The sequence below is a fragment of the Aedes aegypti genome, chromosome 1 (genome assembly GCF_002204515.2).
Source record: "Aedes aegypti strain LVP_AGWG chromosome 1, AaegL5.0 Primary Assembly, whole genome shotgun sequence".
In the NCBI taxonomy this organism is placed as follows: domain Eukaryota; kingdom Metazoa; phylum Arthropoda; class Insecta; order Diptera; family Culicidae; genus Aedes; species Aedes aegypti.
In genome coordinates this window covers 108,175,579-108,199,193 of record NC_035107.1, presented here as the reverse complement: position 1 = coordinate 108,199,193, position 23,615 = coordinate 108,175,579, and the positions used below count along the sequence as shown (strand labels likewise).

Sequence of the window (23,615 nt, the reverse complement as noted above, 5' to 3'; positions counted from 1 at the left end):
TTGATTTTTTCCATTTTTGCAATTTCGTGAACGCCATCTGTTGGATACTGTGGGTCTAGGTTCAGGATCATTTTTAGTATCCTATTTTGTTTCACTTGAAGCTTCTTTCTATGAACAGCAGCGCAGTCATACCAGGCGGGAAATCCGTACGTCATTGACGGCTTGAACACTGTCTTGTAGATTAGGAGCTTTGAGTTCGTATCCAACCGTGAACGCCGATTGATTAGGGGGTAAAGCATTCTTATTAATTTGTTGCATGTTCTAAGAGTGTTCTGAATGTGGGTAGCGAACGTTAGTTTGCGGTCCATAGTTAGTCCAAGATATCTCGCGTCGTTTGACCATGGAATCTCGCGACTCCATACAGAGATCTGATTTTGCGGAAGTTTGTGGGGACTTCGTTTCCGGGTGAAAAAAATCGCCTGTGATTTATCCGCGTTGGTTTTGATTTTCCATTTCGTCTGATAAGATTCGATGGAGTTTTGGGCCGATTGTAGCTTGGTGATTACTATGGCGGGGTCAGAATCGGATGCGACAAAACCCGTATCGTCAGCGAAGAGATAATAATGAACATCTTCAAGCATCACTAGGTCAGCAGTGAAGATGTTGTAAAGTGTGGGGCTTAGTACAGCACCTTGCGGAACGCCAAAAGGTATTTGGTACTTATTCGACGTTTGCCCATTAACTGCTACGTGATAGCAGCGGTTCAGGAGGAAGGAGCGAATGATTTTCAAGATGTATAGGGGAAAATTTCCTCTTGACATTTTATGAAGGATTGCCTCCTGCCATACGGAATCGTAAGCTTTTTCAACATCTAATAGGACCATGCCTGAAGATCTACCTTGCGCAAAATTGGTGCGAATCTCCCTTACCAGACGGACGAGCTGGTGGTTAGTAGAATGGCCTCGTTTGAAGCCAAACTGTTCATCGGGAATGATCCGAGTGTTTTCAAGGTGTTGCTCTATACGCTTTAGGATTATGCGTTCTAGAAGTTTGCTGAAGGTAGGCAAAATACTAATTGGTCTATAGTTAGACGCAATCATAGAATCCTTGTTTGGCTTCGGGATACCAATCACAACGGCATGTTTCCAACTGGATGGAAAATACCCGAAAAACCTTATTTATGTAGTCAAAATCATGTGAATTCTGTTTGATAATGATACTTTTCAACACTCTTAGTAAAAACGCCAAAAATTCACATATTTCATTTTAACGATAGAGTATGAAATTTTTCAAAATTTCAACAAGTTTTCACTGTGGATACTATAAGCATTAGCGTCACTTGAACTCAAACCTAGAGGGGGCTTGACCCATTCGATAAAAATAAATCGCTTGAGCAAGATGCGACCTGCGACCTTAGCATGAGAGATATATTTTTCTAGGGGGGCTTAGACCCCCCTAGCCCCCCAGTATTCACGCCAGCCAATGACTATAAGTAAGATATATTTCATCGTATGAGCAATGAGATTTTATGCAAATTAGAATTTTTATTGTGTTTCAGTCGAAACCCAAATTCACGGTGAATGGATCCTTTTCAATTGACTGTTTAACGATAAACTTGCGACGATCGACGCGCCACCACATTTCATATAACGGAGGGTATTAGAACTAACTTGGAGGTGATGCTTTGGAGGTTATTTGGCAATTTTGAGGTTAAAATCCCCTCCAAACACTAGCGATTTTGCGGTGGGATGTTGACGTTTGATGACGAATATATATGGTTCCTATTACCGTGCATTAGTGTAAAAGGCATGAAAATTTTCGGTAATATTATATTTATTGTTATGTCATCATTCAACCACTTCATATTTAGTTTTTGAGTGAATATGGAATGGTTTGGACAATACAGTCATACCTCCTATAACGATTTTTATGAAAAAATAATAATTTAGCCAATTTTTAAACTTTTTATAGTTTTTATTGTAAATGAAGATTTGAATACTCTTAAAAACGATTGCGCACACTACTAGCAAAATAAGTTGCTCCATCAACAACGTTTCATCAAGATAAAAAAATTAAATCATGACGAAAACTACACGCACGGTGAATGGATGGTGACATAGAAGTGATAGAACGGTACGAGGCGACCTTAGCATGACATTTTCAGCATAATTTTTGAGTATTTTTTTGTTATTGCTCACTTATTTTAGATTTTTCCCTAAATTATTATATAATTGCACGCTACGTAGTGGTATTCTAGTACGTTTCAAATTATTTAGAAAAGTTATATAATTTTTTAAAGTGCATTTTTTTTTCTTAAATGCACGGTGAATGGTAGCTTGACGGTATAACAATACTAATGAACAAAGTTTGTAATACTTTCGATGCACAAAAGCTATTTTTGATAGTTTATTAAAGCATTGTATTTTGCCATATAAGAGAAACGAAGAATTTTGTATGGAGACTGCGAGCATGTTGAAAAAAATCGATTTAATCCTAACAAAATCCTGAAATTTCACCCAACTTATGTCTGAAATGAAAGTTGATGTCTTATTTTGCATGCTGGCGCTGGGTGGATTAGATCACAAAGAAGTTTGATAAATCATACTTAAAAATTCATGTAGACATCAATGGAACCAGTGTTTTATAAAACTTTGGCGACCTGTAGCTAAAAATTGTGACATGCTGGAACATTTCTGAAAACGGCATCAGATTCAGCAACCTTAAATCTACTCGAGACACATAATTTGCTCCTTGAGCCAGGCCAAAATGTAATTTTTGTTACGCTGTGAGTGACCAACTTTTCAAAACTACATCAAATAATGATCGTAGAACAAATTGTTTGTAAGCGTTTCGAAAGTGCTAAAATCGTATAAATGTTTAATATTCGTATATAAAGCCTCAAATGTTCTCGATTCAAATGAAAACAGCTCTTATATGAAGTGTTATAGGTACCGTCAAACGGGGTGACTTGCAACACATTGTAATTTAAAACTAAATTTCATTATAAAACAAAAATGGCTAAAGAATGTGTTTTAAATCGGTGCTTCAATACGTGTGACCATAAGTGTGACTCACAATTCAAGTAGGGGCCACGATTAAAGCTGTTATTATAAATATGTTTATACAATAAACATAATTCTTTTAAATTTCTTGAAAATGTATTCTTGATGGAGGTTCATAATCGTGACCTGAAAACATGAGATAGATTTAATTTACAAAAGTAATACGTAGTTTGATTATGCCAAGAAACATTTAATTTTCTGTAGCTCATTTCCGTTTAACAGCTATAGGCCGGTTTGCTACTGACAAGAAAAGGAATCGCCTATCTCGATGCGTGGAAAATTTCTCACAAGAAATGGTCAAGAAAATCATTTTTTTCTGATCGCAGTACGCAGTTGAGAAGAAATGTCACTTCAAAGGGGGCTCTCTGTAGGAAATTTCTTGACCCTTTCTGTCAAGGAATTTCTTTACTTTTCTTAAGCGAAGCAGCATACTTAGCTTATAGCTGATTTCGTTGCGCTCCAAGCGTTTTGTAATGTTTTCCCTTGTTTCAAAAAAAAAGACAAGCCGGCAAATAATACAGATATATTGTTGTAATGATACAGAATATATTTAATTTTAAACTTGTTTTCTCTGTGTGCAGAATTGGAGCACATTGGGATACCAATCTTACCGATACGCAATCTTCGTCGAAACATTTCACCAACCCCGACTCGTGAAATGTTTCCCCTTCAGTCATCCATGTTTTCGAACTTGATCAAAACCCATTTCGAAATTTTCGAAAACACTGACAAACGCCTCTCGGAGTCCATTTTTGTGTTGTGCTTTCCACTCGGAACGATAAGGCTGACGAAAAAATATGGAATAAACAACGCTCGTTCGGTACGGTAATCGGGTGAAAGTGCGCTAAAGTTGTAGGTTTAATCGCGGACCAAGTGTTGCAAGTTGTTTGCGTTTGGAGTGAGTGGATATTCGGACGAGAACAGCTAGTGGAATCCATCTGGTCATCGATTTTCGCTTCAGTCGTGAAGGAGAAGCGTTCCTTCCTCCTGTCGTCACCCGCCGCCGTTGCTCACTTGGAGGAGAAGTCCCTTGCGTGGTATGGTTGGAGTCTCCTCAAAGGACAAACCCTTCCCCAATATGTCGCGCAGTGTCAGGGCCGAAACGCGGGCCAGCAAGAAGGACGATGTCAAGAAGTTTATGCTCTCAATGGATCGAGTTCGTCGCTGGGAGAAAAAGTGGGTCACAATCGGGGAAACGTCCATGAAGATCTTCAAGTGGGTTCCGATCTCGAGTAAGGACAACAAGAAGGGCGGAGGGCTGCTCAAAGGGGGAGGAGGCACAACGATTGGGGGTGGAGGAAATGTGCTGACCAACGGGAACTCGACGGTCAGCAATGCGGCTTCGGTCAACAGCAATAGTAACAGTAATAGTAGTGAGAATAAGGAAAACACTCGGAAACAGGGGACGGATTCGAACTCCAACTCGAACTTTGCGCTGACCACCGAGGATTCCAATACCTGTGAGTATCGCTGGGATGCAACTGGGACCGTCTTCAGAAAAAAATCTCCCCATCAAATCAGTGCTCACTAGCACTAGTGTATATATGACATCACCTGGAGACAACTCTGTCCCAGTGGTGACGTAATGCCAAGAAGAAGTAGTAGTAGCAGTTCTCTTTCAAGAGACTTGGTCATTATTTTATTGCAATTTTCTAAAAGGTATCTGTTTTTAATTGAAGATCTCTAAAATGTCTCTTCTAACAAAAATGGTCTATGAACTCACTTTTTCTAAATTTCAAATTTATAGAGAGAGAGTCCAGAAAACCTTCAGTTACTTTCCCGACTATTCCTCAGGTCCAGATAAAAAAGAGTTCTTTGCAAAGGTCCAAGCCTGTTAGTTCGTTTTTGCGTGCCATCGGAGTGATTTTCTATCACAGTTTTTGCGTGTCGATGCCGAGATTGTGACTTTTGTCGAGGAACTGGTGAGCTCGTTTCATGCTTGTGATAACACAAATTTGTATCATGGCAATATCACACTTATTTAATTGTATTGAACAAAATACTAAGTGGCCTAAATCTGAATGGTTTTTCATTTCTAAATTTTCTGTTTGACATTTCTCTTAATAGTTGTATATAGGAATGTTGTAAATCTAGTTAAAATCTACAATTTTGCCGAAACCCAAACGCCGATAATTTTCAAATCTTGGCAAATTACAAGTTTTTAAGGGTTTTTTTGAAGTGATTTTTCTCAATTTTTAAAAATTACTTTCTCAACAGTTTTTGCCTAATGCCTTTCGAATGACGCTAAAAGAAAAACTGTATCGAACCGACTTCATTCAACGAATTATTTACGGAGCACTTTGCTTCAATAATTGAACAATCCGATGTGAACGACAATGAATTACAATCAGCTGCTAGGGACGTACCCTTAGATTTTCTAATTCTAGACTCGTTCACACTGCCCATAACTGCATATTTGTAACATTCGACAAAAGTAGGCATTGAGTACATGGGGTCTGGGTCATTTGGCATAAAGCCATTTGCAAGGTGTCCATCCATCCGGGAAAAGCGGGAATTACAAATGACCGGGAGAAATACGGGAAATTCTAGGACACACCAAGAAAAAGCACTATAAATTTTTGCCTGAATGCTAGAGAAATAGTTAACGGTTTCTGGTATAGTTTTTAGCCAAATAATCGTTGGTTTCAAGAGAGAGACAACAATTATTGAGATCCTTGAAAAGTGTTTAGAAGAGTAGTTAGGGATTACTGGCAAGTGTCTTGATGAGATGTCTTTTGAATTTCTATGGCATGTTTTTGATGATATCTTTTCAATAATCCTAAATGGAATCGAGGCGATAATTGATCAGTTACTTGAAAGATCTTTGGAAAAACACTGACAAAAAATCTAGTGCTTTGCAAATAAGATTTTTAGTAGTTTTGTAAAAGAGTTTCGACGATTTTTTCTTGATATTTTGAGCAGATTACTAGCGATTGGAGTAAAACTGAGATTGAAGATTTTCAGAAATTGAGTGGTTTCCCAATGAAATTCTGGACACATTCATTTAGAATGCGTTTTGGTGGATTCCTGAGAAGTTTAGTTTGGGTTACTAACATGACTGATCCGTGATCTATAACCAAGTCCTAGTTTGATCCTTGACAAAATTTTATATGAGTTTATGTAGATTTACAGTGAATTCTTCCTGTCATTCTAAGCATTTTCCTTGTGAAACCTTCAATAAATTCATGGAGAGCTTTTTGATGGATGAATAAATGGCAAGGTCATCTAAGTATTCTTGGGCAGATTTTGTTTATTTCTTGATAACATTCTTGGAAAAATATTTGATTCCTGGAGGGATGCTTGTTTGTTATGTCATTATTTTTTGCAAGCAATCAGTCAAATGTTTTTTTTTTTTTTGTGAGGTGCCTATCGCTTACATACACTGTATAATTCCAATTTCTTATGAATTTATATTAGCTGCACGCAATTATCCGTATTTTGTCCATTTCGATTGAAAATAAGTACCTACCTTATTTCTACCATTGCAATTATTTTCTGCGAATTCAAAAGTGAAATGCAATTTTCAATAAAAAAAATTGAATTAATACATTTAAAGAGAATCTCTTACTTAAGGTTACTCTTATTACCTAAGCAAACTTCAAGTTTTGAAACTACATGAAGGTTTGCGTAAAACATCTTTATTGCTAGTCTGTTAGACTTTTAATAACTCTATAATAGATGTTTGTCCAAAACCATTTCAAAATTTAAACGGTTTCTATCCAACTGTATTTTGAAATTCTTCATTTTATTATACTTAGATAGTACCTAAATACAGTCCTAAAAATTTTATGACAACACAAAAAAGTGGCAAATGTTTCAATTAGTTCTGTATTATTTAATATTTGACATTTAAAAGCAAACAGCTGGAGAACCTACAAAATCCTTCTAAACATTAAAGATTAGATTCAAACAATCCTCTTCTCTGTTGAATTCAATATTTACGGTACTGCAATAGTGTTGCTAATATAATCCAACCTTTCACAACTTATAGCATAAACATAAAATGGTGTTCTGATGTTAGGGTCCATTCACATATTTCATAACGCTGAAGGCGGTGGGTGGGTGTCTTCAAGATGTTACAGGTCATACAAAATTCGGAAAATATTCTTACAAAATGCGTTATGAGGGGGTGGGTGGGTGTTTAAAAATTTGTGAATAAATCCTTATTGAACTACATAGAGTTTTGAAAACTTGTTATTTGGAAAAAAAAAACTTGTTAAGGTACCGTGGGGCAAGTGGGTAATGGAATTCGCATAGTTGAGATTCTTCCAATTCTAGGGACTTTAAATTGAAACAAATGAGGTTGTGTATATTTTTTAGCTTGACTCCCACCATATATCAGCAGCATGCTGAAATTGATTTTTATGAAAAATGAAAGAAAAAAATACAGAAAAAGTTTTTTTAAAAATGTCTTTACTTTACACTTCAAATTCAAATTTTACCGTTTTGAACAATAAATTCAAAAACGAACAGTTAAATTCACGATTATTATTAGCTATAACACTTGTTAAGGCTTCCCAATGAACAATAACATAAGTAACATGTAAACAAAGAAAATGTTATTCTTTTCACTTCATTTTTCTTCTGTTCAGTTATGCTAGTTGAAATGATTCGACAACATTATAACTGCAACATTTCCAATGTTAGGTCTTACATTATAGGACAGCAATTGCATTTCTGCTCTGTAGAATTTCCACCGCTCGTTATTTGTTTTTGAGAAAGTCGGATAACTCTTCGGGAGAAATCAAACGGAATCCTTCAATAACGTATTTGGGGTCTTTTTCATGTGGATAGACCTATACCCCATTTTTATGTTTTGAACTAGGTTTACATAGACATTCCACGAGATTTCCGTGTGTTCTCTAATATTGCAACTTTTCAGTCAACGTCTTCCTTTTAATTGGCTGCCCGAAGTAGACATATTGATATTGTAATGTTTGGCAACATCTTTTAGAGAACTTCCATGATTTCTAATAGCTTTTAACGCTTGATTATAGTGTTTCTTGAATTATCAGCACGCTATGTGTTTCTATGATAATTGCGAATCATGTGTACTTATGGGTACTTAAAGAGAAAACACAAATTCAATCTCTAATGATAAACTTTTCACTTGCCCCACCTGATAAGAAAATTGACGGTGTTTAAATTTAGTTATTTTTAGGTCTACGTCGAATTAATCCTTAAACTTTTTTTATTGCAGTTTGAAACTGTCACAGAGGACAACTAAGAAGTGGTACAGGAAATTATTTTCCGCAACTTTTTTCCACTGAAAATATTGAAATAAGATTGTACGCCGCCAACTTGTTACGGAGTAACAGTTGACAGGTTAACAATTTTTCACTATATTATGCAATAATGGCTGAAAAATCTCAGAAATCTCTTGCCTATCGTAATGTTCTCAATGACCTCAAAGGTTTACGCATGAGTTTAAAACGTTAATTCACATTTTCAGTAAAATATACCAATTGTTTTCACTTACCCCATTTACCCACTTGCCCCGCGGTACCTTATTTGAAAATATGTTTTTGAAAGCCATAGTATATTTTTTCCTTCAAGTCAAATTAAATATTAAAACTTTCTGTTGAACATATTAAAAAATATGAAGTCACAGAACCATGATGTCATCCGGTTCAAAACTTTCGGGCATCCGGGAAAAATCCGGGAATTGGAACACTGATTTAGAATGGACATCCTGCATTTGGCATAAGGTCATTTGGCATAACGCCATTTGGCATAAAGGACCTCTGGCATAACCGCCATTTGGTATAACGGTCATTTGGCATAATTTTGAACTATGTGAAAATAAAGGGTCATTTGGCATAACGAACATTTGGCATAATATCAAACCATCTGACCCTTACTTGTCATTTGGTATAATAATTCAGATACTCCTTTTTTCACATAGCACTGTTGTAATATTACGCAAAAGAATAGGCCTTGTTAAAAAAGAAGGGCAAATTCCTATATAAAAAAAATAGCGCATCACATCGCTATAACAATAACCCTCGAAAGAACACCTTATGTTTGAAAGAAGGGTAAATCTCTAGATAAATATCATGATTAAACAGGATAACAGAAGATGAACTAGGGTGTCAATCAGTGACGCGATATTTCTTAATTTGAAATTGAAAATTGAAAACAAAGTCTTGACTTTGGAAAACAGAAGAAAAAAATGCAGCAACATTGCTGCTACAATTATCTTTTAAATAACATCTCGTGTTCAAACGAACCCGATCAACCAGTGCACACTGGTCCAGGAAGCTAAGTTAGGCGGACATGAGGTTTTCGTCTCGATTTATTGATTTTAGAACCATAGTTGCTTCTGAGAATATGTTCAGAACTCTCAGTACTACAAAGTGTACGCATCAACTTTTTTTACCGTGATCGCAAGAGTGACGTATACGCCAACTATTTTATTTTAACGAATCGTGAGTTGGTATGTTCAGCAAAGTTGTAGCAAATGATCAGAGTTGCTCAATATCAGTCAGCGTATGACTGATTTACTAAAACTATCAAGATCTGTTGTGAGCTATCAATATTACTTTGATTTGGCAACCAACAGCAGTGATGCGACATCGCTCTCTAGAGCGTAATCTATTCAGAATGAGTGATCACGTGGCAATTGAGCTCTCGCCGAGCGGTGTCACGAACACATGCGCAAATTTGCTGGTTGAAAATACTGCCATTTGATTTTGCTGGGAACAGCTGATCTTTGTTTATATTTTCCACCAGCAATTTTAAGTAGTGTTGGTGACATGTACCGTGTATGTACACGAGCGCAGAAACCACTATTCTCCAAGCTAATCATGTTTTTCAGTGACCAACACATAGTTTCAATTCATCTGCAGCATTATCAAAAATATCGTATTGAGAGTTGACATTTTATTTGCTTAATTTAAAATAAAAGTTAACCCATCAGTGATCATCATAGTCTATCGCTATCAATGCATTGGTGACATGATGTTGATGTGATATAGAATGATCCAAATTGTATCGCAGTCGGCCTGTACAAATCAGCAAATTTTAAGCGTTGATAGTGACAGCGAACAGCTCTGCAAATGATCATAGAAAAAACTTTGCTGAACAAACTTTTTCTCGGTTTTGCTTAAAAGCCGAGATAATTGAGTATTTGTAATAAAAAATCGTTTATCGCTCTTAAAGCAAAGTATGCACTTCAACAGAAAAGTAATCGCCTATCTCGATGCATGGATAATTTCTTGCAATAAATGCTCAAGAAAAGCATTTTTCTTTAATCGCAGTACGCAGTTGAAAAGAAATGCCAATTCAAATGGAGCTCACTGTAGGAAATTTCTTGACCATTTCTTGGGCAGAAATTTTTACTTTTCTTGAGCGAAACAGCATACTTAGCTTAAGTGTTTTAATTTTTTAGTTTTATTAGCCTACTATGTTCAACAAAGTTTTTATACTTATCATTTGCTACATCTTTGCTGAACATAACTATGGTATATTTCTTATGGTTTTCATGTTATTTGAGTTTTTCATCTTAAAATTTAATATTTTGTATGCCTTGTTTCTCAATCATGAGCACCTGAAAAAATAAATCTTTCCACCTAATGATTTTTGTATTCGAGTACCTCTAATCAAAATTAAGAGAAGATGACATTTTTCCATCTTGTTTAACCGCACGGTTTGCCACCGTCAGAACCACCGCGCTGCTATTGTGAACGAAAAGCGAAGTTTTTTCAGCAGTGTTGTACAAAATACAACAGCGCGACGACTGAAGTGTTAAAATCGTTTTTACTAATAGACGATATGAGATAAATCCATATTTATTGAATACTAGTGGTCCCGGCAAACTTCGTCTTGCCATCAAGTAGGCTGATGAAAACCGGTACGAATCATCCCATAAAATGACAGTTCCGTTCACTGTCGTTTTTCCGGCTTTCCCGGTGAATGTCCTGGAACTTTTATACACACAAACACGTCGGAACCCTTGACAAACAAAATGGAGAAAGAATCATCCAAATCCGCTAATCCGTTCGTAAGCCATTTCGTGACATACAAACACCATTCCATTTTTATTTATATATAGATTCACACATGCTCAACTCACAAAAGTCATGGCTATCTGAGCACATCAAATCAAAGCTAAAACGTGTATTTATATTGCAATTTTAGAGATAACTTTCCGTTCTACGGTTGAACAGAAAGCTACCGCAGCTGAAACATCACTGATTTGCATAAAGCATCATCGATCGGCTGCAATGATACCTTGGAAACCACGCTGATGACTGTTGTTTACGGCAGTTTGTCAAAGCGTTGGACTCTGTTAGCACACTTTGATTAGACGGTTTTGTTCAATGATACAATGATTCTCAAGCCTGCGGTAGAACTTTGACAGCTGCGGTAGAACTTGGCGGCTACCGCAGAACGGAAAATTTTCTAAAGAACCGTAATATATAAAGAAAAACTACATCGTTTTTCAGTTGTTTTCGATTAACTTGCAAGCTTCTGAAAGTAATTCATCATATTTTCCTCTACCGGTATTTCGTATATTGCGAGATCATCGGGTAGGAATTCAACAAAAGTCTATAAAATACATCTACAAAGTTTACAGTCCGATTGAATTCGGTGGCATAATTTAACCGGAATCTTCTGATGGATTTACCGCATACCGGACATACCGCATTTATTGTGCTTCTTCGGCGGCTTGCCGAAGAAGAGTATGAATAAATTATTATAAAACAGATTCAGCTGTTACTAAATAAAACAAAATGCTAAAATCTTTAATTTAAGTATGTGCAGAAAATATATTGAAATTATGCCAAATGACCCCCATCTTTCACTTAGTTAAAAATTATGCCAAATGTCCGTTATGCCAAATGACTGTTATGCCAAATGTCCTTTATGCCAAATAGCGTTATGCCAAATGGCCCGCTCCTGAGTAAATGGCATACCAAGTGTGCATTTTATGGCAGTATGGGAGGAAACTAAAATTTCTAAAAATTACCAGGAACTCAAAAGTGCTTATTTGAGGCTGAAATTTTGTACAACTCATATCGCATACTAGGTGAATTTTCAGAAGATAATTCTGATAGAAATTTCATTGCTATCACATTACGAGGGTCATTTATAATCTTAATGTGACTGTTATGCGGTTATAATTACCAATGTGCCAAAACAACTTGGTATTTTTTTCGAATTTTCTAGAACAATCTCACAGATTTCAGTAAGTTGATCGAAAGTATTTACCATTTGATGACTCTCCATGGTATTAACTCCATTTTGTCAAAAATGTCGAATGTGACTGTTCTGCAGTTATGGGCAGCACAGTAACTGAGGATGATGTTATATCAGCATCGCAGAAGTTGAAGAATTCGTTCTCACCTGGTCCAGATGGGCATACCAGTTGTGGTATGTCGTCGTTGCGCAGCTGCCTTAGCTAAGCTTCTTGTCGTCATTTTTAATCTCTCCTTTGATCAAGGAAAATTTCCTGCGCTGTGGAGACAATCTTTCATGCTCTCGGTTTTCAAAGTTGGAGATCGTCGATACATCAAAAACTACAGAGGTATAACGAGGATCTCAGCAGCATCCAAGTTGTTTGAAATCTTGCTAAGGCAAGCTGGCAACAGCACGGATTCATTCCCGGTAGATCGATTGTCATCAATTTGTTGGCTTTTACTACTACCTGCGTCACGGCGATTGAACAGAATACTCAAGCTGATGTTGTCTATACTGGTGAACTAGCCAGACAAGGACAGTAAACTATTCAAACGAGGACAGTAAATCGCGCAGCTATCCATGCGCATCACCCCGTTAACTCCAATTCTTTCCCAAGTGTAGGATCTTAGTAGTCCATGATGTTAGTAGCTTGACAAGAGACTCTAGTAAATAAATCATTATAAGTTACATCACCAAACAAACCAGTCTCGTCTCTACACCAAGAACCTGGCGTTTCCTCTCGACAACCGCCCTTGAAAAGACGCCGTGATGACGGTTCGGTTTCCAACAAACCTCTAAGTCAATTAATTCACTTTGAATTCTGTCGCAAAATTCTAGAGGGTGCAGATAACCTTGAAGGACTCTTTCGCGACATATCCTCAGATTGTCCAAAAAATCTTCTAAGAGAATCTACTTTTAAGTTTCTCTATCGAGATTCTGCTCAGAGGATTCAAATATTAATAAGAGAAATCTTTTAAGGTTTAAGGCTGGTTTGCTACTGACAAGAAAAGGAATCGCCTATCTCGATGCGTGGAAAATTTCTTCCAAGAAATGATCAAGAAAATCACATTTTTCTGATCGCAGTACGCAGTTGAGAAGAAATGTCACTTCAAAGGGGGCTCTTTGTAGGAAATTTCTTGACCCATTCAGTCAAGGAATTTCTTTACTTTTCTTGAGCGAAACAGCATACTTAGCTTTATCGAGGAAAAGCTTCAAGAACTCTGCTAGTGATTTTTCCACAGTTTTCTTTGGAATACTTTTAGTAACTCCTGCATGTATCTCTCCAGAATTTGCTCCAAGAAATGCTTGAGCACTCCAATACTACTTCAGGTAATTTCCACGGGGTTCAAAATCTGTTCCACTTAGAATTGGCAACTTCTTTTAAATTATAGTGGTGCCTCTAGTTGCCATAGTGCAAACTTATTACAGGCTTTTGTTCCGGGATAGTTTTATTCATGATATAAATTTCATAGAGATTTTACAAAAGTTTTCGAAGATGGAACGCGTAAGATGTGAGAAAATTCTTCACAATTACGTAGAAAACCTAACATAGTCGGGAGAAATGATTGCAAAAATTCTTGAGATTTCAAACTCCGTATCAATAAGATGATGCAATTTACAGAACTGCTGTTGCTTACAAATTAGCATTTGTGCTAAAGGTCCATTTCACATAAGGACGTTTAGCATAACAGACGCTTCGCATAAACCACTTCCATACAAGAGCAATTAACAGAAGGCATATAACTCTCATTATGCGGAATTTCTATTATGCCAAACGTCCTTATGCGAAAAGTCATTATGTGAAATATCCCACCCTCGTTTTCATTCGGACAACTGAGCATCTATGTTGTAGCTACACTACAAGTCCCCTTCGTAGAAAATAGAACATCAAACGCATGTAAAGATCCGCATCAAAATTTAAAATTAATGTCGTCTACCAAAAAAAGGAAAATCTGTGATTCAGCTTTAACTGCACAGACGACATCTTAACTAATGAAGGCATCCGAGTGTTTCATTTATAAAGGTCGATACAGATACAGATAGGTACATCGTTTGATTATTTGATATAATAACTTTCCTCAAATACATGTTGAAGTATTCATTTAAATTTAAAATTTAGTTTTATGTAGGCATTTATTTAAATTCTACAACATAAGATCAATTGAAGCTACCCCAAAAATTTACAAGAGTATAAATCTTGATACAGTGTTTTGAGCTGAAAATGTGTTAAATTGGCCGGGTCTACCCCGTATGGCATAATGCCATTTGGCATAATGCCGTTTGGCATACAGTCGTTTGGCATAAAGCCGTTTGGCATAAAGCCGTTTGGCATAATAGTCGTTTGGCATAACAGTTGTTTGGCATAATAGTCGTTTGGCATAATGGTCGTTTGGCATAATTTGAAAAAGAAAATTCTGCAATGGTATACTGCCCATAAACGCATGTCAGTCCCATGTTTGCTGGATTTCCTATTCACATGGGACAATTATGCGTTTATGGGCAGTATAGTAATATCCAGGGCCATAAGATGCGTCATAAAACATTATGTTCCTTCTTTTTTCAAATAACATGACATAACTCAGGCGTTGGACACAATTTGTTAAAAAAATGCGCTATAATATCTCGTACATAATTTGAAAAAGAAAATTCTGCAATGGTATAGTAATATCCAGGACCATAAGATGCGTCATAAAACATTATGTTCCTTCTTTTTTCAAATAACATGACATAACTCAGGCGTTGGACACAATTTGTTAAAAAAATGCGCTATAATATCTCGTACATAATGGCCCCGGAAGTCATGTATGATGCAATTATAAAAGAGCTTCATTATATGTTGGTTTCCTTTTAAAAATGAAGATTTTATGTATGTCCTATTAATAACTGACAGCAGAATGTGCGATCACGAGCAGTTTATCAAAACCTCCTTTGCCTAATGGAACGAATTTGATTAAATGCAATGCTATTTACAATTATGCCAAACGGCTATTATGCCAAATGGCGATTATGCCAAACGACCGTTATGCCAAATGGCATTATGCCAAACAGCTATTATGCCAAACGACTGTATGCCAAACGGCATTATGACATATGGCATTATGCCAAACGGGGTAGACCCAAATTGGCCCCAACCAGCGAGTAACTTTGACCAATTGTTCAGCATATTCTATAGATTTGTGCTCTTAAAATTTCAAGGATTGGCTTTGTATTAGTATTTATTTTCTTTTTTTTTATGGTGTGCTCATTAGCCTGGGACACGGTTGTATAATGAAAACCTTTTGGCAAGGCGACGTTGACTAACACGTAAAAGAATAACAATAATAACACATTCGGGCAATATTTCCGAATGCTTGATAACTTTTTTCACAAATGTCGGATTGTTTCGCGGTCTTCGGCAATATTCTTCATTGTAAAAATACCTATCGAGATCTGTGTTCAGAATTTTTATAAAGGTCAATGGGCAACCTCTGGCGATTTTTCTTTGTAAAAGTAAGTTTTCCCATAGTAAATCCCATACAAATTTGAACGGCTGGCGCTAAATTATAGTTTCTCCGATCGCGCTAAAATTTTGCACAGTTGTTATGGGACCTAAAAGCAATCCAAAACGTGGACTGGAGCGAGAATCTAAATTTTGTCCCACGCTAGTGCTCAGCTGGAGCTGCATGACAGCTTCTTTGTCTATGCTGGACCCCGTAGTGTAAATTTTTACCTCTACAGGGTGTCTACTACCTGGAAAAACCTGGAAAACCTGGAATTATCAGGGAATTTTATTCAACCTGGAAAAAACCTGGAATTCTCAGGGAATTTCGATCACAATCAGGGAAATTATTTTGAGGCTGTAATTTATGGTAGAATATGGTCACGACAAAGGATTTTTGCGTAAAACCCCATAGCAACCATTATTTGCAAGAAAATTCTCTTCAATCGAAAAAAACATTCGGCTGCGCCGCTATCAAAACGCTATTTGAGCTGTTCAGTAAGGATACTTTTGAGTATGAAATTTTATCTACTTTCTAAAACATGATTTACGTTTTGAATATCTCAGTAAAGGATTAACATGGATTAACAATAAATGATTATGTAGGGCCGGTAGCATGTTTCTCATTAAAGAATTGGTATTTATTGTTATCCAAGTCTCTAAAAAGTCTCTATTTTTGATGGAAGGTCTCTGAAGTCTCTATTATAACCAAAATGGTCTCTATAGTCCCTTCTTTCTTGCTTGCAGATGATTATGATGCAAAATTTCTTCCAATATTTCTCAGGAACAGCTTCTGGAATTAGCGTAGAGGTTTCTCCATGGATTTCATCTAAAATACTATCAAGAACTAAAACAGGGTTCTCTCGGGAAATTCTTCTACCAATTCTTTCAATAATTTTTCAAAGGATGCTTAAAGTAATTTCTCCAGAATTTGCTTAAGGAAATCCTTGAGCACTTCAACGTAACTACACACTCCGAAAAAATCATGTGATTTTACGTCTTTTGGATGCACATAAAAGAAGCGAACCAAATGACGTGAATTTGTGTTACATTTTATATACGAAGGTGTCTGATTCGGGAAATTTCAGTCATAGTGGTATCGTTTTCATGACCTTCATCATGTAAAATTACACTTTTCGTTTAATACATCTTTCAGAACACATTTTTACGTCATTTCATCATTTACATCATGTGTCATTCAGTCATAATGTGAATTACGTCTGCAGTAATTTTCATTATTTTTAAGAGTGTATCTACAGTAATTTTCTCAGATATTAGTTTGAACAATTTTCCAAAGACAATTCTAGGACTTCCTCCACTAACTTTTCAGATTCTATAGTCATTACTGTAAGAGATCTTCCAAAGATTTTCACAAAAAAATTTCAAGTAAACCCGCAAAGGTTAATTTTAAATTAAAAGTTGTTGGTAAAATTCGTTCGAAGATTTTTTTCAAGAAACCCGACAAGAATTTCTACGCCATTTCATCTACGGTTATTCCAAAGAATTGCTCCTAAAATTTCTCGACGGGTTATCCGAGTGAATATATTAAAAACATTTCAAACAATTTCTTTAATTCGACCTGTGTTTCATTATTGAGTTTCCCTAGACTTTTTTCTAAGCATTTTTCCAGCATTTTATCCAAGGATTAGTGGAAATCTTTCAAACTTTTTTCTATGAATTACTCAAAAAATTCCCATGGAATATTCAAAAGTTCATTCAAGGCTCTACACCAGTTAATACTACAGCATTTTTTTTTCAAGAAATCTCCCGATCATTCCTACACTTTTTTTTAGGAATTTCGTTCTATGTTTTTCCAGGACTTTCTCCACAAATTCCTGCGGGATATTATGCAGAGATTCAATTGATTTTTTTTAATTATCTTAGCAATAATCTACAAAATCTTGTTAAATTTCCTCAAGTTTGAGTTCTTCTTGTTCTTCTATCCTTATTCATCAAGGGTGGCTTAAGAACTTACACTTAGTTTTAACAGATGCGACCCTAAGATTTACTTCAGGAATACTTCACGATTTTCTTTTAAATCTTAAAGAAATTCTGAAGGACAGTTTTGTAGAAAATCCTGAAAAATCCTTGGAGACATTTCTGGTTGAATATTCCAACATGATTTAAACGGGAATCTTGAAGCATGTCCTAGAAAAATCGATGGAGGAATCCCCGGATTTAATTCTAGAGGACTAAGGGCTTTATTGAAAAAAAAAAACAGAAAAAATTTATGAAGGAATTCCTGTTGGAATCCCTGAGGTATTGTTTGTAGTATTTTTTGGAAAAATCCAGGTTTTATATCGAGATATGCAAAACAATTTTTTTTGGGAAATTCCTTAGGAAAATTCTTAGAGAGGTTTCATGGGAAATAATCACTTGCATGCGTTAAAAAATGTCTTGAAGTGTATGAATTGCTATTAAATTGAAAACATTTTAAATGATGATAATAAATCTTCGAGCTGTTTAGTGGAATACCTATAAGTAGATGAGAAAACCGAATTTAGAACTATACCATTTAATTCCACTAGAGTTAACTCTAGTGGAATTAAATGGTATAGTTCTAAATTCGGTTTTCTCATCTACTAACATTTTAAAATTTGTTATTATTTTGTTGTAGCCATTCAAAATTAGATTATTTCTTGAACTTAGAATTATTTTGTGATTCCTGGAAAAACCTGGAAATATCAGGGAATTTGATTTCGGTAAACGAGTAGACACCCTGCTCTACTTTTGCCAATATTTAGACGAAATAGGCTATGTTGCCCGCTTTAACACTATTTTGTTTGAATATTGTGCAGAAGTAGTTTTATCAAATTGTTTTTGCCTCAGTTTCCCTCCCGTAGTCATGTTTGTATAGTCATCCTTTAGTTCTGAGCAATCGGATTCTGTTTACGCATGGATAAGCGACATGAAAATATATGTTATTAATTAATGCACTTCTTGGAAATAACATACCATACATAATAACATACTTTTGAAACTTTGCACACGCAGTTTAGCTACACAAATCGACTAGTGAAAACAGATTTTATAGGAATAATTTTTCAAATTAATAACGTTCTGGGAAGCACCGTGGACGCGCTAAGGTTTTTCATTAATTGATGTTCCGTTTCGTTTTTCAGGCTTCTCCCTTGTGAGTGACTCTCAGGGCGCCACCGAGTTCGTGTCGAATATGCCCTTCTCGGAAGACTCCAATTCGCAGGGATCGGACAGTGCTCCAAAGCGACTGAAAACAGACTAAGACTGGCAGGAGGTAACATTCCGCATTGGTCTGATCGATTCTTAACGTATGAGGAGGTGAGCCGGTCTTGCAGCCTTCCCACATTCACCACTTCATAGTGTAGCTAACAAGTAAGTTTCTTCTCGTTTTTCTTTTTGTTTAGCGATGGAAGCTATAAGTAATCAATGTCCATCAAGGGTCGCACTCATCTCCGGTAGCAAGGCTGGAGGAAGGTTGAGAATTTGTACAAATAACACTCTTATTAAGAAGATTGAAACAGTTTTCAAAGTCTAGCAATTAGTTTTAAGTACATTCTAATTAGGACAGATTGTGATTTGCGATGGCACCTTTATTAGGAAGTGCCCGAAGAATACGATTCCTGGAAAGCAAACTCTTTGAATGTCACGGCTATTTGGACGCCTATTGCGAGTATACCTAAGATTTATTTATTTCGACTTAAACCATTTTACACCACATCTCTACTAATGGGAGACACAAAAAATCGACAAAGATTAAATACACACTTCTATATCAATCCCAAACTCAAATTCAGCACAGCAGTAGCGTAAGATTTTGCCTAGTTTTATCGTACAGCTCGCGCCTTGATGTCTCGTACAGGGGTAGCCAGATGTTGTTCTTCGCATCTAGATTGTTAGCCGCATTTTCTGTGTATTTTAGAATAAACTTCATAAATCTGCAAATAAAAAATAATATACGGATAAACTATGATAATGAAAGCTAAAGATGTTGTCGAGGAGATTGTGACTACTAGAAGATATGAGAAATCCGTGTGGGTAATGCAGGGCCGGTAAACGGTCTCTTTTAATGACTCCTAGGTCACTATTCTAATGCAAGTCTCTATTTTTAATGTAGCGTTTTATCAGGGAAATCTAGAGATTTTTACAGTAATTCATACTGTCATTTTTTCGAGAATTTATCCCAGGAATTGCTACAAAAACTCCACCAAGGACTATTGTAGGAAATCTTTTAAGAATCCTTCAACAAATTCGACCAGTGATTCCTCATTAAGGATCTTCAGCAATTTCTTGTGAAATCTACAGCACTTAATCCAGAGATTACTCTCGCAGTTATTACAATCGTGTTTAGAGTAACTTCTCAAGTGAAATTTTCACTGAATTTTTAAAATATTGTGTTATGTTTCACACCGGTATAACTATTCCAGCAAGTTCTCCAAATGTTCCTACACTTTTTTCTGGTTTATCAAATCATACTGAATATTGTGCGGGAAATGGATTGTTTTTTTTATTTATCTAAAATAATCTACCAAGTCTTATCTCATTATCTTTGTGGTTTTTGTTTCCGAAAAATCTCCAATATTTTTTTTGTCTGTAGTTTTAGGGGTAGTACTGAGACTTTTAACCTGCCCTAAGCTCCTGCCCAACATTTACGTTAATAAACCTCTATTACATTCATCACAAAGACGTTCCTAAGCAATGTCTCTCGAATGGTCACTGTGTACCCTTAGTAGCAATCAGCCCTTGCCGTAGTTTTGCAGTCTAGTATTCCAGACTACTATAAAATTATGATAAGACCTGAAAGGCTACTAGAGTGGTTAAAGTGAAGAACGAAATAGTTTCATCCCCATTTCATTTTGTCATTCACTGTCACAAAATTTCCACACTTTTGCTGTCAACACTTTTGTTTTTGACACTATCACTTCTATAACCGATATTCATGAACTTTCGTTATCACTTCCCACCATCACAGCTACAAGTTTCATCAATATTACATCACGCCACTTCCATACCAATTTATTTTATTACCAACAATTTAAGGATGTTAAATATTATTTTATTTTTTTGTTTTGTTTTTACTATTTAGGGTGCCGGTACCAATGGTTATAATGTACCAGTAGATTGGACTATGGAATAAAACGTACATTTTTCAATAAAAACGACATGTGTTTTTTTGGTGGTAACACCACCTCTAGTTTAAGGACTGTTCATTTTATAAAGTGGACACCTTGTGCATGCTGTATCTTTCTTATTAATCAATGAAATTTCAATCGGTTTTTTGCACATCGTTCGACTGGTATTGTACAATGTTGTGATAATAAAAATTCTCCAAAATAATTAAATTTCACACGAATATGGAACAACGATTAGATCGGTCGATTTTTTGAGGTTATCAAAATCAATGATTGTAAGAAATTGGCTGGAAAATTCGATAATTTATATTTTCTATTTTCAAAAAAGGCTTGTTCTTCGAAAGCATCATCAATCAGAAGCCTGATGGAAAAAATCAAGTTATTTTTGGAGCAACAATTTTACAGATATAATAAAATCAATTTTCCCGTATATTTTTAAAGAATTTTTTTTTAAATTTGATGGGAATTGATATGAGTAGAATTTTTTGTGTAAAAGTACGTCCTGACGGAAGTGCTAGTATAGTATTAATATGAAAAATAACTTACGCCTTCATAGAGTTACTTAGTAAGTCCCCACGTCACATTCAAAGCACAACAGAAACACAATTGCTTTATTCTTAGAAGACCTATCAAAGTACATTTACAATCATGAAAATTGGCAACACTGCTGTAATAAAATCGATTTTATTATCCACATATTATTTTCATAATATGTTATTCTGAGATTACCAATTGAAAAATTCGGAGAAAACTGTTTACAATTTGCTGTAGATCGATAAATATGCGTGCATAATTTTAAAAGTATGAGACTTTTTAGTAAAACTACCATAAACAGTAAAATTTATACTTAAGACTGTGGTTTAATCTCACGATTTAGCTTTCGTTTATACTAATATAGTTTCTTTAGTAATCCAAACTAGTTTTGAACACGCTTTTTACTGTTCTCTTTTGCTGGGAGTGAAAGGATGGTGTATCAGCAAATTTGGCCATAAATGGGTAAATCACTGAAGTTACCTAATGTCATAGAATGGTGGAATATAATTGATATTTTTAAAGCTTTACCTTTAGTAGAATAGTAAAGGATACAAACATACAATTTGTTCATAAAAATAAGGATTTTTGTTTTGCGAAAAATAATGTTAAACTTTGAGTGACAGCTTTTTTTTAAAAGTTTTTGGAAAAACTATTTAGCTCTTCAACCAAAAGCATTTTCAAAGATTTTATATTTTTATAGCATTTTAGAATAATAGGTCAACGATACACAGAAAACCGATTACGATTTTATCAATAAATAAAAAAGATGTAGCATAAACAAAGTGTCCACTTTATAAAATGAACAGTCCTTAGTCATTTTGCCAAATTTCAGCTTTTTATTCAATCATAAAGTCATATAAATAATTAAGTTTACGCAAAAAAATTGCTCCCTTGCACCAATAGTTGCCGTCGTGTTCCAGTAGTGGATCAACGGATGGAAGCAGTTTTATAATGGATGTATAAAAATGAAGAAAAATCCCAGAGATGATCTTTATGATTCATTCGACAGATATTAGTTGCTGTTCCGATGGAAAAATGTTAAACCTGTGTAAAAATTTACCATTTTGTTCAAAATTCCTTGTATCATTCCTGAACGTCTACTACTGGAGCACTAGCGCAACTACTGGAACACGTGTACCTATAGTGGCTCAAGCGATTTTATGTTAAAAAAATAATGTTATCACTCTTTTTATATTTTAGAGTTTGAAATCTTTCTGTTGACGCCAAAAGATCTCTATTAAGGCTTGTCGTTATTTTGTTATGATTTTTTATAGCTTAGGTAGTTCACTAATGGCACCGGCACCCTAGTTAAACTAAGAATCATCACATCGACCGTAATAAAAAAAATCACTTCGATCACTTCTATTGCACTCGCTGTTATTAAGGTACCGCGGGGTAAGTGGGTAAATGGGGTAAGTGAAAACAATTGATATATTTTACTGAATATGTGAATTAATGTTTTAAACTCATGCGTAAACCTTTGAGGCCATTGAGAACATTACGATAGGTAAGAGATTTCTGAGATTTTTCAGCCATTTTTGCATAATAGAGCGAAAAATTGTTAACCTGTCAACTGTTACTCCGTAACAAGTTGGCGGCGTACAATCTTATTCTAATATTTTCAGTGGAAAAAAGTTGCGGAAAATAATTTCCTGTACCACTTCTTAGTTGTCCTCTGTGACAGTTTCAAACTGCAATAAAAAAAGTTTTAGAATTAATTCGACGTAGACCTAAAAATAACTAAATTTAAATATCGTCAATTTTCTTATCAGGTGGGGCAAGTGAAAAGTTTATCATTAAAGATTGAATTTCAGTTTTCTCTTTAAGTAGCCATAAGTAAACATGGTTCGCAATTATCATAGAAAAACATAACGTGCTGATAATTCAAGAAACACTATACCCAAGCGTTAAAAGCTATTAGAAATCATGGAACTTCTCTAAAAGATGTTGCTAAACATTACAATATTAATATGTCTACTTCGGGCAGCCAATTAAAAGGAAGACGTTGACTGAAAAGTTGCAATATTAGAGAACACACGGAAATCTCGTGGAATGTCTATGTAAGCTAGTTCAAAACATAAACATGGGGTATAGGTCTATCCACATAAAAAAGATTCTAACTACGTTATTGAAGGATTCCGTTTGATTTCTCCCGAAGAGTTATCCGACGTCATATTCGACTTTCTCAAAAACAAATAAGGCGGCATCCACAAATTACGTAACGCTCTAGGGGGAGGGGTTGAGTAAGCTCAAGCGTTACGGCTCATACAAAAATTTTAAATTTTTCATACAAAAAGCGTTACGGACGGG

The 23,615-nt window shown here is 35.5% G+C and overlaps 2 protein-coding genes across 5 annotated transcripts in view; one reads left to right on the top strand and one right to left on the bottom strand.

Annotated features, from left to right (window-relative positions):
- Positions 1-3,722: 3,722 nt before the first annotated feature.
- LOC5576471 (B-cell CLL/lymphoma 7 protein family member B-B) lies at positions 3,723-19,626 on the top strand. 4 transcript variants are annotated; one of them, XR_002500479.1, is made up of 3 exons: positions 3,724-4,462; positions 18,786-18,960; positions 19,047-19,626. XR_002500479.1 is itself a non-coding variant. In XM_021844787.1 (2 exons), the coding sequence occupies exons 1-2, from the start codon at positions 4,042-4,044 to the stop codon at positions 18,902-18,904; spliced, it is 540 nt and encodes a 179-aa protein (XP_021700479.1). In that variant the 5' UTR covers positions 3,723-4,041; the 3' UTR covers positions 18,905-19,626. The 4 variants fall into 4 exon arrangements, 1 of the variants encoding a protein (XP_021700479.1); XR_002500484.1 differs by having other exon boundaries at positions 19,020-19,626; XR_002500481.1 differs by having other exon boundaries at positions 19,016-19,626.
- LOC110676521 (endoplasmic reticulum membrane-associated RNA degradation protein-like) overlaps positions 19,339-23,615 on the bottom strand; it is a 21,110-nt gene continuing 16,833 nt past the window's right edge. Inside the window, exon 3 of the mRNA XM_021844772.1 lies at positions 19,339-19,577. Coding sequence (XP_021700464.1) covers positions 19,433-19,577 — 145 coding nt within the window. The 3' untranslated portion in view covers positions 19,339-19,432. The remainder of the gene's footprint in view (positions 19,578-23,615) is intronic.

Coding starts and splice junctions, on each gene's coding strand:
- LOC5576471 (XM_021844787.1), top strand. CDS start 4,042: ATGGTTGGAGTCTCCTCAAAGGACAAACCCTTCCCCAATATGTCGCGC. Junction 4,463..18,785: donor CACCGAGGATTCCAATACCT/GTGAGTATCGCT, acceptor TTCGTTTTTCAG/GCTTCTCCCTTGTGAGTGAC.